The 16,857-nt window shown below is 40.2% G+C and overlaps 1 protein-coding gene across 5 annotated transcripts in view; it reads left to right on the top strand.

Annotated features, from left to right (window-relative positions):
* LOC129667094 (THO complex subunit 2-like) overlaps window positions 1–15,263 on the top strand; it is a 21,856-nt gene extending 6,593 nt beyond the window's left edge. The window contains exons 2-5 of one of the 5 annotated variants that reach the window (XR_008718690.1): window positions 5,769–11,101; window positions 12,350–12,388; window positions 12,497–12,536; window positions 15,114–15,263. Coding sequence is in view for 1 of the 5 variants with exons in the window: in XM_055594531.1 (XP_055450506.1) it covers window positions 6,000–10,763 (4,764 nt within the window). In the remaining 4 variants the exon portion in view is untranslated. Of the gene's footprint in view, window positions 1–5,768; window positions 12,296–12,349; window positions 12,389–12,496 lie in introns of those variants that run through there. The other 4 variants (XR_008718692.1, XR_008718689.1, XR_008718691.1 and 1 more) reach the window with 4 other exon arrangements.
* The last annotated feature ends 1,594 nt before the right edge of the window (window positions 15,264–16,857 follow it).

Here is a 16,857-nt window from a genome sequence, read left to right as displayed (position 1 = left end):
AATAATAATAATAATAATAATAATAATAATAATAATAATAATAATAATAATAGGATGAATGGATGAATTGATGGAGAGGATAACTTGGAATGCCCTGTGGCTCACAACTCAAATGGGAATTCCTGTCACTATGTTGTTCAGGAACCCCAGGTACTGCTTCTAAATGAATGCCGATCACTTTTTCATTGGATATCCTGTACTCACATCAACTTCAAAATAAATTTTTAAATCTCGGCAACAGATGAGCTTTTCATTATGTAATTTTGGATTGCCTCTTTAGCTAACTCCTTTAAATACTTCAACCTCATCAGTATCACTATGATTCTCAAAAAGTGCACATATAAAGTGCTCCCTTCCTTCCAACCAAAGTTGTCTGGTAAAGTTGTTAGACAGGATCTGTTGAAAGCACACTAGACTTTTTCAAGATCATTGCATGGGAGCACATCAGTAGGGTCTGTGTAGAGAGAGGGTGCGTGGGCTCAAGTTTAGAATGGGCAAGAGGAAATTTCTAGCTAAGAATCAGAGGTAGGGCCAGTGGATGGAGGATGCCTAAGGTAGGTCTGTCGACACTGAGTTTAAAGAATCTTTGGACAGGTCAACAGAATAATTAGGGATCATTTGGGGAATCATGGACAATAAGGAATCTGCTCTTAATATGGTGCTGATCAGGCATCAAGAATCGGCTTGAGGGTTCTTAATAAACTGATTTCACAGAGTGCTAAAGCTGCATTTTAAAAGGAAGGTTAATGTGGCCTAGAAGGAAAAAGTTAACTCCCTCCTCAATCCCCCCAAAAATCATTATCATTCTTCATCCTTCTAGATCAGTCCAGGAGTCAGATCAGGGAAAATCTCTGTGGATACCCAACCAAAACAGCCCCCTTCAGCTGTGCTGCTCTTCTGAGCCCACTCTTGACAGATGTCCTCAGGCTCCCTGTATCTGTCATCCTCACAGGAAGGAAAGAGAGGTGCTTGCATGTACAGAGAGCCTCACTCACTGTGGCCACCCTTGTCCGTTTCTATTCTTGCTCAGTATTTCTTATCCACTCATATCTAGATTTTGTTCCTGAAAGTTGATGACATTTAAATCTGCCCAAGCCTAGTAATTATTTGACTTACATGCACTCTGTGATCATATATGCTATATTTATTTCATAGAATGCCATCAAATATCTTTCCTTATTTGATCTCTACCACATTTCTGTGGAATGTGGTGCAATGCAAAGCTGCTAAAGAAATTTGGTTTTCTGTGTAAAGAGACAGCTTCATTTCACAACATAAATCTATACTCTGACATGAAAGTACATTGGAGCTACTGTTTTTTGCATTGACATTTTTATGTAATTTGAGGTTTCCTCTATGACCCTGGATTATTATGAAAACATGTTTTTGTTTTTGTTTTTGTTTTTTCTGAGTGGCTTAATTTTACACACACACACACACACACACACACACACTTGGTTATATTTTTGTTAATTAAATTTCATAGCATAACGTCATATGCATACTGTCTTGTATTGTTCTGTTTCTATTTGAGAAGTTTGTTTGCTCTATGTTTTGTCTTACAACAGGACTTTATTGTATCTGGCTAGTTGTCCCAAATTAAGGCATCAGCAAGTCTCTGCTGCCTCTTAAGGCTAGAAGGGAATCTTCTTTGGCCTCTTCCTCACATCTGGTATTGGGGCAATCCTTGGTGTCCTTGCTGTGTAGCTTCATCACTCCAATCCTCTTGTCTTCCTATGGCGTCTTCATGTGTCTGTTTCTTATGATTGTGCTCTTATAAGAATACTCTGTTGATTTTCAACTTTAGGAATTTGGTGTTCCCTTTGTGAGCTAACACCACCAGTTTTTGTAAATCTTAAATGAATACTTGAAGAAAGATCTTTTTTGGTGTAGCATAGATTGAGTATCTCTAGTCCATAACACTTAGAACCAGAAGTATTTGGCACTTGTGGAGTTGTACCAGCTTTTGATATATTTTCATATGTTTGATATAGCTTACAGATTGAACCCGTTTGTATATGCCTTATATACAAGGTAATTTTATGCAACACTTTTTGTGTATGAAACAAAGTTTGTGTTATATAAGTTTAGTTTTTTGCATCTGTTGATTAAGTAAAAGCAGACTTTGTGGCCAATTTCACATGTCAAAGTTTGGGGCAAGGGATCCCCAGGATATGTAAAGTTTGATTTTTTTTTTTTTATAGATGCCGAGCCCCTTAGTATTAACAGCTTATCAAGACTGAGAGACAGTTGTTGATAGTGTGTCTTTGTTAATTTTCCTTATGATGTCTACACAAGTCAGGAACCACAGTCTATACCTAAATTCCAAGAGTTGAAAATCAACAGGATATTCTTATAAGAGCAGTCATAAGAAACAGCTGTTTTTAGCTTGTTTTATTGTGTCTTAATGCTTTGATCAATATATTAAGAATAATGATAGTCAAATCACTATAATAACATACAAAATAATTTTAAATATCTTACTATGTTTTATTTACACGTATCTGTGTCTCTGTGTGATGTGTGTGGAGGAGGCCAGAAGAACATGTCAGAGCCTCAAGAGCTTGATTTACATGTCATTGTGAGCCACTGAGTGTGGGTTCTGGGAACCCAACTCAGGTGCTCTGCAGCAGCAGTGAGCATCCTTAATTACTGAACCATCTCTCCAGCCCCAATATAAAGTAACTGTTCTCAAACTCATTACTTACCATGTCATTTTCTTTATCTAACGAGTATAATATCACTTAACTTGTTCAAAAAGAATTTGTCCTTAATGTTTTTTAAAAGATTTCTTTTTTACATAAAGTATCCATTTTAAGTGATCTTCTAAAAATCTTAGAGATGCCTTTTTAAATTTTTAACCAGTTACTGGAACTTGCTCATCTAATGAGCATTCCAGTCCATTTACATTTCATGTTCTGTAATCAGTAATCTTTTATCTTCTGTTTTTCTTTTTTTACATTTTTCTTTGATTTTTTTATTTAAGTGATTGAAATTTATGTAGTAGATAAAATTTTATATTTCCCTATTATTAAATATTCATACGTATATTCTTTGAACAATAGAAACAATAAAGATAGTCCGCATTAGCTATTTGAAGTGGTTGTGTGTTTGAAAGCAACTTCTTAGTTCCAGTGCTGTTTGTTTTAGTGATCTGTGTTTTGGTGTATATTTGGATTTTTTTTGTGAAAAAAAAAATAAAAATGGAAATTCAAGTGTTAAAACGAGTGAAATAAAGAATAATGTCATATGTGATGCATGTGTCTGTTACCTGAAATTTTAATATTATTCTTTTTGGTCTTCATTTGAAGTTACATACTCTCTTACTTTGTCCTTCACAGTGTATTTACTTTAGAATTCATGGGAATTTTCCATCCAGAAAGGAAGAAGTGAATGGGTATTTTCCTTTGTAATTGGAAATTCACATACACTGCTTTATTTAGACTTCACAGAAGCTCTTGATGATCTTACTCTCACTTGCTAGGTAACTCAGGTTAAGCTCAGGAGTGTCAACAATTGTTCAAGATCCTAAGACACCAACACATTGAGTCATGAGGCAGAAGCAGAAAGATATCCAACATGGAACACAGATTATTCAGTGCCAAAACTAGGACTTTTCGATCTGTTGTCTACATTAGGCTTGTGATGGACTGTGGTTCCTGACTTGTGTAGATGTCATCCACAGACCTGGCTCAGGACAAAGTCTGGGTTCAAGTAGGATGACCATAGGTCTTTTATTTCTTATATTTTTAAATTTATTTATTGTTTATTAATTACACTATATTCACTTTGTATTCCATCTGTAGCCCCCCTCTCACTCCCTCCCAATGCTACCTTCCCTCCCTCATCTCCTTCCATGCCCCTCCCCCAGTCCACTGATAAGGGAGGTCCTCCTCCCCTTCCGTCTGACCCTAGCCTATCAGGTCTCATCAGGACTGGCTGCACTGTCTTCCTCTGTAGCCTGGTAAGGCTGCCCCCGCTCAGGGGGAGGTGATCAAAGAGCCAGCCAGTTCATGTCAGAGACAGCAACTGTTCCCCTTACTAAGAAACCCACTTGGAGACTGAACTGCTGTGGGCTACATCTGTGTAGGAGTTTTGGTTATCTCCATGGTCTTTTAAATAAAGCTAGTGGTTTCTCTGCCTGTGCAGCAGAGAGTGCTAAACAACTAAGTAAGTCTGTCACTTCTTTCTGGAAGCAGTAAAAGACCCTACAGACCCTGAGAATCTCAGCAACAGATGCCAGCCCAAAGGCTGAAAAGAAAATAAAACATTTTAAAATCATGGTCTAAAATGTGTCTTTGCATATACCTATCATATTTAGAAGTTTTTTTAAAAAAAACCTTATTTTAAAAATTATTTTTAGCAATAAACTGACAGGACACACCAGTACAGTTTATCCATTATAATGTCACATTAATTGAAAGTAGTCTTAATCATTTAGTTGGCATTGAAGATTTGTCTTACACCTTCAAGTCTTCTTAACCCTGCTGTTGACTTTAGGGCAGTGTTCCTCAACCTTTCTAATGCTGCAACCCTTTAGTACTGGTCCTCATTTTGTGACTCCCCATGTTGCTACTTTATAACTGTAACTTTGCTACTGTTATGAGTAATAATGTAAATATCTGATCTACAACCCCAAAGAGGGTCTCACCCCACAGGTTAAGAACTACTACTCTGTATCCGAAGAGTGTATAGTGCCTGTGTTCAGTTTTTCTGTGGGAAGATGGACAAGATGCCTTGGGGGTGCTGTGAGCTCTCCTGGGGGAACAAATTAGCACTAGGCTATCTTTATGTATGGTTTCTATCTCACAAGCGCGAATAGTGATTTCTGGATAAATTCTAATGATTTTTATTTCAGTATCAGAATTCTATGGAGTAGATAATTGTTCTGTCTTACAGAAAAGGAAGCTGAAGTTCACTTAGTTCCATATAAGCAGTAGGTACATGGCCATATGCCAAACCTGCATCTTCATATTATCTTCTGTCTCCCCCTTGGTTCACCCAGTATGAACTGAAAGTGTTTGTGGCTTGGGTTAGAGATTTCTACACAGGATTTGGTTAGCAGACAAGGAGGCAAATGGGCATTGTCCTCTGTGGACAAAGATGATGAACCACAGTGGAAATCAAGGCAAGTTTTAGGCAGAGACTATATAAGGTGTGGCAGAGTTGAGGGTAACTGCAGGGGAGGAAGAGGCACTTCCAGGCTTAGAGGGAACCGGAGAAGAGTGGCATGGTGCAGCTACAGGGCAAAAAGATTTTTCCAGCAGCCATGGCCCCCACTAGAACCATGGCTGAAGAATGAAATACAGAAGGAGGAAAGCTTAACTTCAACCGTCCCTAGCCTATCAAATCAAAGGATCTCAGGTGGTAGTCAGTAAAGGGTCATTCTTAGGGAAAGAGCAGAACCAAGAGGAATGGAGAATCCACTTGGGGAAACCGAGAAGTATGCCCTAGTGTACGTAGGGAGAGCAAGCAGTTCTAGCATAGATTGAGCTTGAGGAGATGCCAAGGTTTATGTGGAATTCTGAAGACAGCCGTCTCCGCAGCCACAGGGTCTACTGAACAGCTTGGCAGAGTTGGCTTTTTCACATAAGCCGATATAAACACAATGGGGTTTGTTGGTTTGTAATCCAAAGATACCTCGAAAAAGGATGGGGAAGGAAGGTAAGCACATCCTTCACCTGCAGCTCCTCGGTGGAGGAGTTTGGCTTAGGGACCTCATGAGCTGCTGCCGGTTGGAAGTTTATTTGGCTCTTTCTTTGTTGCAGTGACCTACAGCAAACTGCAGCACTGAACATCTGGCATTCCCTGCTTCCAGTGCCTGAACCAGGAAAAAAAAAAAAGGAAAAAAAAAAAAAACACCCTAAAACCATTTCTTCCGGAATACTCAGCACCCAGCATTCGCCGTGGGCGGGGCTCTCCCTGGACGCCAGCAGGCTTCAGTGTTAGTGCGCAGGTGCGAACTGCACATCCGGGGCTCTGTTACTAGGGACGAGAAGATGGCGATGGCTTCAGCAACTGTGGTGGTTCCTGCGCAGTGGATCAAGAACTGGGAGAAATCTGGGAGAGGCGAGTTTTTGCGTTTATGCCGGATTCTCAGTGAAAGTAAAAGCCGCGACACTTTAGCTTCTAGAGAGTTCCAACAAGCTCTCTATGAGTTGTCATATCATGTCATTAAAGGAACTTTAAAGCCCGAACAGGCATCAAATGTTCTTAGTGACATCAGTGAATTTCGAGAAGATATTCCGTTTATTCTTGCTGATATATTCTGCATATTAGATATTGAGACAAATTGTTTAGAAGAAAAAAGCAAGAGAGATCATTTTACACAATTGGTATTAGCGTGTTTATATTTAGTTTCCGATACAGTTCTAAAGGAACGCTTGGATCCAGAAACATTGGAATCATTAGGCCTTATCAAACAATCACAGCAGTTCAATCAAAAGTCAGTCAAAATCAAAACGAAACTCTTTTATAAACAGCAGAAGTTCAATTTGTTAAGAGAAGAAAATGAAGGTTATGCCAAGCTGATTGTTGAGTTGGGACAAGATTTATCTGGAAATATTACTAGTGATTTGATCTTAGAAATTCTTAAGTCTTTAATTGGATGCTTTAATCTGGATCCCAATAGAGTTTTGGATATCATTTTAGAAGTGTTTGAGTACAGGCCAGAACACCATGATTTCTTTATATCATTATTAGAAGCATACATGAGTATGTGTGAACCACAAACATTGTGTCATATTCTTGGGTTCAAATTCAAGTTTTACCAGGAGCCTAATGGTGAGACTCCGCCGTCCTTGTACAGAGCTGCAGCAGTGCTCCTGCAGTTCAGTCTTATCGATCTGGATGACCTCTATGTGCACCTTCTTCCGGCTGACAGCTGTATCATGAATGAATACAAACGAGACATTGTGGAAGCCAAGCAAATTGTGAAAAAGCTCACAATGGTAGTATTGCCTTCTGAAAAAAGTGATGAGCGAGAGAAAGAAAAGAAAAAAGATGATAAGGTAGAGAAGGCAACTGATAATCAAAAGCTTGGTTTGTTGGAAGCCTTGTTAGCTATTGGTGATTGGCAGCACGCGCAGAGCATCATGGATCGGATGCCTCCATACTATGCAGCATCGCATAGAGTAATAGCCCATGCTATTTGCAATCTTATACACATAACTATTGAGCCTCTTTACCGGAGAGTTGGTGTTCCTAAGGGTGCCAAGGGCTCACCTGTCAATGTTTTACGAAACAGGAAGGCACCAAAGCAAGCAGAGAGCTTTGAAGACTTAAGGAGAGATGTATTCAGTATGTTCTGTTACCTTGGTCCTCATCTTTCTCACGATCCCATCTTATTTGCAAAGGTTGTGCGTATAGGCAAGTCATTTATGAAGGAATTTCAGTCTGATGGGAAACAGGAAAATAAAGAAAAAATGGAAGTCATCCTTAGTTGTTTGCTTAGTGTTACTGACCAAGTACTGCTTCCATCTCTTTCTTTGATGGATTGCAATGCATGCATGTCAGAGGAACTATGGGGAATGTTTAAAACATTTCCTTATCAGCATAGATACCGCTTGTATGGCCAGTGGAAGAATGAGACTTATAACAGCCATCCACTTTTAGTAAAAGTTAAAGCTCATACAATTGACAGAGCCAAATACATCATGAAGCGTCTAACCAAGGAAAATGTGAAGCCTTCTGGAAGACAGATTGGAAAACTGAGCCACAGCAATCCAACCATTTTATTTGATTATATCTTGTCACAAATACAGAAGTATGATAACTTAATAACACCTGTGGTAGATTCATTGAAATACCTCACTGCATTGAATTATGATGTTTTAGCCTATTGTATCATTGAAGCACTTGCTAATCCAGAAAAAGAAAGAATGAAACATGATGATACAACCATCTCAAACTGGCTTCAGAGTCTGGCTAGTTTTTGTGGTGCGGTTTTTCGTAAATACCCGATTGATCTTGCTGGTCTTCTTCAGTATGTAGCCAATCAATTAAAGGCAGGCAAAAGTTTTGACCTGCTTATATTAAAAGAAGTGGTACAAAAAATGGCAGGAATAGAAGTTACAGAGGAAATGACAATGGAGCAGCTGGAGGCTATGACTGGTGGGGAGCAGCTGAAAGCTGAAGGTGGATATTTTGGCCAGATTAGAAACACTAAAAAGTCGTCTCAGAGACTGAAAGATGCACTGCTGGACCATGATCTTGCCCTTCCTCTTTGTTTGCTTATGGCTCAGCAGAGGAATGGGGTGATCTTTCAGGAAGGTGGAGAGAAGCATTTGAAACTTGTAGGAAAGCTATATGACCAGTGTCATGACACTTTGGTACAGTTTGGTGGGTTTTTAGCATCAAATCTCAGCACAGATGATTACATAAGGAGAGTACCTTCGATTGACGTGCTTTGTAATGAGTTCCACACACCCCACGATGCAGCATTTTTTCTGTCACGGCCAATGTATGCCCATCACATTTCATCAAAGTATGATGAACTTAAGAAGTCAGAGAAGGGTAGTAAACAACAGCATAAAGTTCATAAGTACATCACGGCGTGTGAGATGGTGATGGCTCCTGTCCACGAAGCAGTGATATCCTTGCATGTTTCCAAAGTCTGGGAAGATATCAGCCCTCAGTTCTACACCACATTCTGGTCTCTGACAATGTATGACCTTGCAGTTCCACATACCAGCTATGAACGAGAAGTCAATAAACTGAAGGTCCAGATGAAAGCAATTGATGACAACCAGGAAATGCCCCTAAATAAAAAGAAAAAGGAGAAAGAGCGCTGCACTGCCCTTCAGGACAAGCTTATTGAAGAAGAAAAGAAACAGATGGAGCACGTACAGCGAGTTCTACAGAGACTGAAATTGGAAAAGGACAACTGGCTCTTAGCAAAGTCTACTAAAAATGAGACCATCACAAAGTTCCTGCAGTTGTGTATATTTCCTCGATGTATTTTTTCAGCAATTGATTCTGTTTACTGTGCTCATTTTGTTGAGTTAGTCCATCAGCAGAAGACTCCAAATTTCTCCACACTTCTCTGCTATGACAGAGTTTTTTCAGACATAATTTACATGGTGGCTAGCTTTACTGAAAATGAAGCTAGTCGATATGGGAGGTTTCTTTGCTGCATGTTAGAGACCGTGACGCGGTGGCACAGTGACAGGTCCACCTATGAGAAGGAGTGTGGAAACTACCCAGGATTCCTCACTATATTACGAGCCACTGGCTTTGACGGTGGCAATAAAGCAGACCAGTTGGACTATGAGAATTTCCGGCATGTTGTCCACAAATGGCATTACAAGCTAACCAAGGCATCAGTACATTGCCTTGAAACCGGTGAATATACTCACATCAGGAATATCTTGATTGTGCTAACAAAAATACTGCCTTGGTACCCCAAAGTTTTAAATCTGGGTCAGGCTTTGGAAAGAAGGGTGCATAAAATCTGCCAAGAAGAGAAAGAGAAGAAACCAGATCTCTATGCACTAGCTATGGTCTACTCTGGGCAGCTGAAAAGTAGAAAGTCACACATGATACCTGAAAATGAATTCCATCACAAAGACCCTCCTCCAAGAAATGCTGCCACCAGTGTACAAAATGGGCCTTATAGTGGGCTGCCTTCATCTGTGGGAAGTACATCTAAATCAGATGAGAGCGTGACTGAGGAGGCTGAGAAGTCTCGGGAAAGAGCCCAGTGTGCAGTGAAAACTGTTAACAAAGCTTCCAGTGTTGCACCAAAAGGGAATCCAAGCAATGGAAACAGTGGCTCTAACACCAAAGCTGTGAAGGAAAATGACAAAGAAAAAGGCAAAGAGAAAGAAAAAGAGAAAAAAGAAAAGACCCCAGTGGTTACTCCAGAGGCTAGGGTACCTGGTAAAGACAGTAAAGAAAAACCCAAGGAAGAACAGCCGAATAAAGATGAAAAAATAAGAGAGACCAAGGAAAGAATGCCTAAATGTGACAAAGATAAGGAAAAATTAAAGAAGGAAGAAAAAGCTAAAGATGAGAAATTCAGGGTCATTGTCCCCAGTGTAGAATCAAAATCTACTCAAGAAAAGGAAAAAGAGAAAGAGCCATCAAGAGAAAGAGATTTAGGAAAGGAAATGAAGTCAAAAGAGAATGTGAAAGGAGGAGAAAAAGCACCAGTGTCTGTGTCCTTGAAGTCACCTGTTTCCCGAGCAGAGACCACAGAACCCGAAAGAGAAAAGCGTCGAAAGCTTGATTCCCATCCTTCTCCATCACATTCCTCCACAGTGAAGGACAGTCTTGTCAAACTCAAGGAGTCCTCAGCAAAGCTCTACACCAACCACGCTCCACCAGCACTATGCAAGAGTAAAGAGAGAGAAACAGACAAGAAAGACTTGGACAAATCAAGGGAAAGATCCAGAGAAAGGGAGAAAAAGGAGGAAAAGGACCGCAAAGAGCGGAAAAGGGATTATTCCAACAATGACCGTGAAGCTCCCCTCGACTTAATCAAGAGACGGAAAGATGAAAATGGAATATTAGGGGTTTCAAAACACAAAAGTGAAAGTCCCTGCGAGTCTTATACAAATGAGAAAGACAAGGAAAAAAATAAGTCAAAATCCTCAGGTAAAGAAAAAGGTGATTCATTTAAACCTGAGAAGATGGATAAAATATCAAGCGGGAAAAAGGATTCTGGGCACGATAAGGAAAAGATAGAGAAGAAGGAAAAGTGGGACGGCTCTGGAGATAAGGAGGAGAAGAAGCACCATAAGTCCTCAGACAAGCACAGATAATGGAGACTCAGCCAAGAGTGTGTGCAGGCCTCTGAGCTGACGGTCCCCTGCAGAGGATGCCAGAGTTCTGTATCACTCTCTAAACACTGTCCCTTAACTGAGAGCTTGTGGTGCTGTCCATCTTGTGAGGATGCTAAAGTCAGAAGATGAATGCGCATTGCCGTCCTCTCGAGACATTGCAGACTCACTGGCTTGCTGAACATTACTTTCACCTCCGGGCAGCTTTCTTGCAGCAAGATCCTTGTGCGTACAATTTTTTTTTCTTGAAATAATACCACCTCGAAACAGCATCTATGAAAGTTTCACTAGTCGAGTCTTGGATCAGCCTTCTTAGAAAGGTGAGTTAATCCTTTCCTAGGCTAAGTGCCTTGGCTGCATTTGTGTGCAGAATATAACTGACAACACTGCCATGATTGTTAACCTGACAAGTTTGGCTTCTTGCAACATTTTTAAAATTTTCAGTTTGTGGGAAAGATCTTCCTTACATGTTTAAACCACAACAGCAGTGTTTCTGTTAATGTGCCTTTAAAATATGACATCACAGTTTCCCTCACTAGACCTGCAAGTCGGCTCGGTGGATTAAGGTACCTGCCATCAAGCCCAAATACCTGGAATGGAACCCCGGTCCCCCATGATGGAGGGAGAGAGCTCTGATTCCTACAGATGGTTCTCTGACCGTCACACACACTAAATTAATAAATGTCATTAAATGTTATGATTTCTCTTGCCCAGAAACTCTCCTGATGTGACATCTTCCTTTCTTATTCTCCTCATCACATTCATGTGGACTCCGTGATCTCTAATGCAACATTACTTTCTTAATTGAAAATTGCCCTGAGTTTACCCTTTTCAAGTACACAGTTGGGTGATCTTTAGCACATTCATCATACTGTGAAGTCACCACTGCTGTCAAGTCTCAGATCTTTCTCATCTGGTGTTCTAGCAGCTAGCCTTTCTTAGCACCTGGAAACTACTGCTGTTTTCTCTCCATGGGCTTGCTGCTTTTGGATACAACATAAATGAGTTTATGAAATATTTTGTGGTTCTTGTGCATGTCTTCTTTCATACATCCATGTTTAACATGTACTAATAATTCATTGCTTTTTATAGCTGATTATTTATTTATCCATTTCATCAATGGACAGGAATAGTAACTTTAAGTTTTAAAATTGTAGCTGAAACACTAGTGTATCCACAGTTACAGTGGATGACACCATGATTGTACATAGTACGAACAAAATGTTGTGTAGAAGTGGTACAGAAATCAGTTTTTGTGTGAGTTGATTTTTTTCTAAAGGCTATTTTAGTTCTGGTTTTAAGAAATATGTGACTATAGTATCTTCATTAATAAAAGTTAACACATTAAGTATTCATTTGAAATTTAAGTGAGAGTATTACACAAATAGAAATTGTATTCCATGTACTAATGATCATGTTTTTAATTTATGTCACCATTCATTATTTAAGAAAAACAACATGTAAAGTAACACAAGTGAGTATGATTGAGTCATCTTGTTTTAAAATAATTTTTGTAATACAGCAAATACTATTGCATTTTAATATCACTTAAAATTATATTTTTATAGGGGAAAATTCTCTTTTCTTCAATGGAGGACTTCTGGAAGGTACTTGAAAGTAATTTTGAAAGAACTAATTTCTCCATGAAAATTGTTCACTTGATGTCATATAGTCAGTGGACAAGATAAATAACATGTATCATTTCTGTGTTTAAGGCCTGCTGTTCATTTACCAGTATAGAAGAAGTAGGCTATGGTGAGTGGTTAAAGTAACTGTTCTACCTTCAAAAAGGGTTCAGTACCAGTTATAGAAAATCCTGTGGGTACCTTGCAGCAATTTGGGTCTTTCATACATTACTTATTTAATCTCCATAGCAGTGTTCCAAGGTAAGTACCAATACTTTGTATAAATGATGCAGATTAGATACAGGATGTCATATTGTCACATAGCTAAGGAATTTGAGAAGGGATTTTGTGTGTTTTGTGGCAGCCATTCTTTATTATAGTTTATTATTTACTCTATATTATGATATAGCAGATACTGAGACTCTCCTAGGGTATATAAGACATAAAAGGACAGATTGTCCTGTGTTGTTTCATGTAATAAGATGATGGTATGTATTCCCAGCTCCCAAAATAGTGCCTGGCAGATCTTTCAAAGTCTGCTCTTGTAAATTCAACTAAAGCTTTCCTTAGTCATTAAAAAACCTTCATAGTACAGCAGATTCAATGCATTTCATTTACAAAAAAATAAATAAAGGATACCTTTATTTGTATTTACTAACTTTTGTCTCTTCTGAATAACTCAGGCTTGAAGGCAGCTTTGTCAGATACTAGTTTAACTATTTGAGGTACTTAGAATATGGTTTTTCATATAATAGATTAATCTGTTGAGAATGGCAGATAACCCAGGATCCAGTCACATCCCCAAAGCTCTTATAAGATGTGTGATCAAGTTTTGAGTACAGAAATCCTTCAGGGAGATATCCCAACTGCAGCATTCCACCTCTGGCTCAAAATTCTCATGTCTGTCTTTTAATATAAAAATACATTCAGATATCTCAAAATATTCCCTAAATCTTGCCAGTGCTAGTATTGTTCAAAAAATTCAAAGCAGACATTTATCTCTGTAAAACTCAAAAATATGTTATTTTTCTATGATCGAATGGCACAGAGTAAACATCCTGTTACAACAGAGCAAGACTGGAACTCAGGAAGGCAGACGTAAAGTCCTTTGACTCCATGTCTGGTACATGGGGTACACTATGGTAGTGAGCCTGTAGGCCCACAGAGGTCGTAGCATGCCCTTCTCATAGCATTGTCCTTGGAAGCCCATGTGACCTCACTTGTAGACCGACCCTGCCCATTGCCCACAGCGTTTCATAATGTGTTCCACATTCCTGGCATGTCCATGTCCTGGGCCCTCAGCTGAAGCCTCAGCTATACTCTGTTTTGTGTCATGCCACTCTTCTCAGGCTGCTTGCAGAGATTCCAGCTCCTATGTTCATCTCCAAGGATGAATATATGGTTCCTTTAAAGTCTAGGTAAGCGCTAGAAGCTTTTCCCCTCACAATCTTCTCATTCTGAAATTTCAATAAATGTAGTGGGGGATTTGGGTCATTTTATCTCTCTTGCCCAGAAAGCACTTTGTGAAGGCTGAGTCCACCTCTGCCTTTCCTGCGAGTACCTGAGGTAGCAGTGGGCTAGTTTATGGCACTCATCTCCCAACAGATCTGCAATACAGTGATTGCATGAGCTGCCTCCAAGCTTCTCCTGCACCAGAATTGATAGACCAACTAGAAAGTTCCCTCCCACCTGGGGTGCTCTGCCTTTACACACATGAGTGAGAGAGTTGGCTGGACAGTGCTCTAGTTCCATCAGATTCCTCTGGGGCACTAAGTGGGTAAGGTGATCCCAATCACAGTAAATTGCACTCCCACACATCTCCCATATCTCCATGGACCTGTGTGCAGTTCAAATCATAGCCCATTCCTGGGCCTGTGATTCTCAGTGTGGTTGCTTACTCACCCGTTTGGGTGCGGAGGCTGTTGGGACTTAGGATAGAGAAATGCAGGGACTGCTGCAGAGGAAATCCCTATGTGGTTAGTTCCCCACCTTGGCTCTGGAAAGTACAGGAACCCCTTCTTGTTGTCTGCTCTCTACACACACCACACTTGTCATAAACATGCTGCAGTGCGCCATTCTGTGTTTGCCTCTTGCAGGGTTTTCCTTCCCTTATTTGCTGAAGACCCCAATGTCACCAGGTGTCAAAATTGTTTTTGTTTTTTTCTTCAAATATAAAGTGCAGCACTTGTGCATGCTACACTACCCTCCTGTCCCTTGTGCCATCTGCACTTGTTTCAGGCCTGCTGGGGTTGCAGGGCTGTGCTCAGAACCTCTCATCTGCCACCTTCTGTCTGTAACGTGTGTTAAGAGTCACTAACGTGAGCTGGTGAAAGAAATTATCGCTCAGGCAGTTGCAGAGTACCCCTCCTGGCATCCTCTTGTTATCTCTGCCCTGAGCCATCACTATAGGCAGCGTCGTCTTTAATAATGTGTGCGGATTCAGTGATTATCTAGATCACTTTATGGAAACTGTGTCATCCAGAATCTATATTTGCTAAATTACACCAGAGTATGCGTTTTTTGTTTGTTTGTTTGTTTGTTTGATGACCGGATTTCTCACCTACCCAGTTGATCTTCTATTTAGCTTCATTTAGATAGGAATTTAGTAAAATTCAGTTTTAGAGAGAAAGTACTAAATCTCTAGAGCTGTTTTTTCCATGTTTGACAGTGTTAATACTTTGTAATGCTGTAATGCTCCTTTTTCTAGTGCCTAGAAAGCACAAGCACATCCTCCCTCTGTGGTGCCTCTTCCGATAGACTACCTCATCTCACACCAATGACAAGAGAGATTTGTACAGCTCCTTCTGTGTATCAGGCCCTGTTCAAAGATGATAATATCACCTCTCCCTCAGAAAGCCTCCAAGGTAAGTACTGCATCATTTCATGTGGGAGAAAAGGCGCCTTTCCTTTTTCTCCGGAACTTTTGCTGGGGCATTGTGTGTTCTAGTTCAGAGTCACACCAAGGAAGGCAACCATGGGAACTTGGATCTGATGACACAGGCTCTGTGTACAGACACCTGTAGTGTGGGTTCCTGTACTTTTAGGGACTAAATTAATACCACTAAATGTTGGGACCTTCATTTCTGAAGGCCAAGAACTATGAGAATTTAGTAAGTAATGAAACACCATGTCATGTGTCTTTACCAGTGATATACTTTATGTCAGATACCTTATCTTACCAAGGAAACAAGTGTCCATAATGGGCACAAGTGTTCTCATGATTTCACCTGTTTCTATTGCCTTTTTTCTTTCCGTTTGTGCTTTTAACTTAGTTGAATCTACACAAGTAGAATTGTATAGAGTAGACAAAGCATGAGTCAGTACTGGAGAATAATTGCAGTGGAGCACGCTGTTACCTGTATTTATCAATAACCAGGGATGAAACAGCTGCCCATGTTGCTGGCTTTGGAAAAGCGTGGCTGGACCAATAAACCCAGTCAACTTTTAGTGATTTTCATTGTACAACCCAAACATCAGCCTGTTCTGTGTGGTCAGGTGTGTACTGCAGGCTTATGGCCTTCCTGTTTCTAGCTAGTTGTCTAGACTTGTCCTATTTTGAATACGGGCAGGGAAAATAATACCCTTCCTGCGATTATATACACAAAGGGTACTAAGGATATGGCTCACAGCAAGGTAAGGGTTGAAGCTGCAGGACTGATGGGTAAGAGTATTTGGCAAAAGATTAAGGATTCTAGAAGAGTGTTACGATTTGGAAACCCTGGGTTTCAGGGTGCTGAAGACGGAGCTCAGTTGGTAGAGTGCTTGCCCAGCATGCACATGGCTCTGGGCTTGGAGTCGAGCACTTAATGGATCCCGGTGGGCTCTGCCTGTGATGCTGTCATTTGGAAAGTGAAGGCAGGAGGATCAGAAGTTCAGAGTAATCCTCAGCCCTCAGCTACAGACCAAATTTAAGGCCAGCCCAGTCTATATAAGACACTGTCGCAATCAAAATAAAATAAAATAAACAAAATAAAAGTCTTAAATGGAGGAGAGCTTGGAGAGGCAGTTCAGCCTGTAGCATGCTTCCTGGGTAAGCCCCCAAGTTCAAGCCCCACAACCCACATAAACAGCAGGCATGGTAGCACATACTTCCAATCCCAGTGTTGGGGAGCAGAGACAGGAGGAACCCTGGGGCTTACTGGCCAGCCATAGCCTAGCCTGTTTAGCAGCTCCAGAGCCTCCTAAGAGACCCTGTCTCTGGCAGAAAGATGGAGAGCTCTGAGGAGTAACACCAAATCTAGACTTCTGGCTTTTTTATGCACGTACACATACATATAGACACACAGAGACATCTAAGAACATACAGATACTCAAAAGAACCAATCCAGTCTTAGTACATCCCATATCTGTATGCTTTTCAGAAAAGTTTTTTTTTTTTTTTTTTTTTTCTATTTTCCTAGCATTTATCTTTAGCCGTGATAGGGGTAATGAGACTACATTCACCGTTGTTT

This window comes from Psammomys obesus, unplaced genomic scaffold (assembly GCF_907164565.1).
Source record: "Psammomys obesus unplaced genomic scaffold, mPsaObe1.curated_primary_1811, whole genome shotgun sequence".
NCBI lineage: Eukaryota > Metazoa > Chordata > Mammalia > Rodentia > Muridae > Psammomys > Psammomys obesus.
Note: the sequence above shows the minus strand (reverse complement) of the source record. Positions and strands in the feature narration are given on the sequence as shown.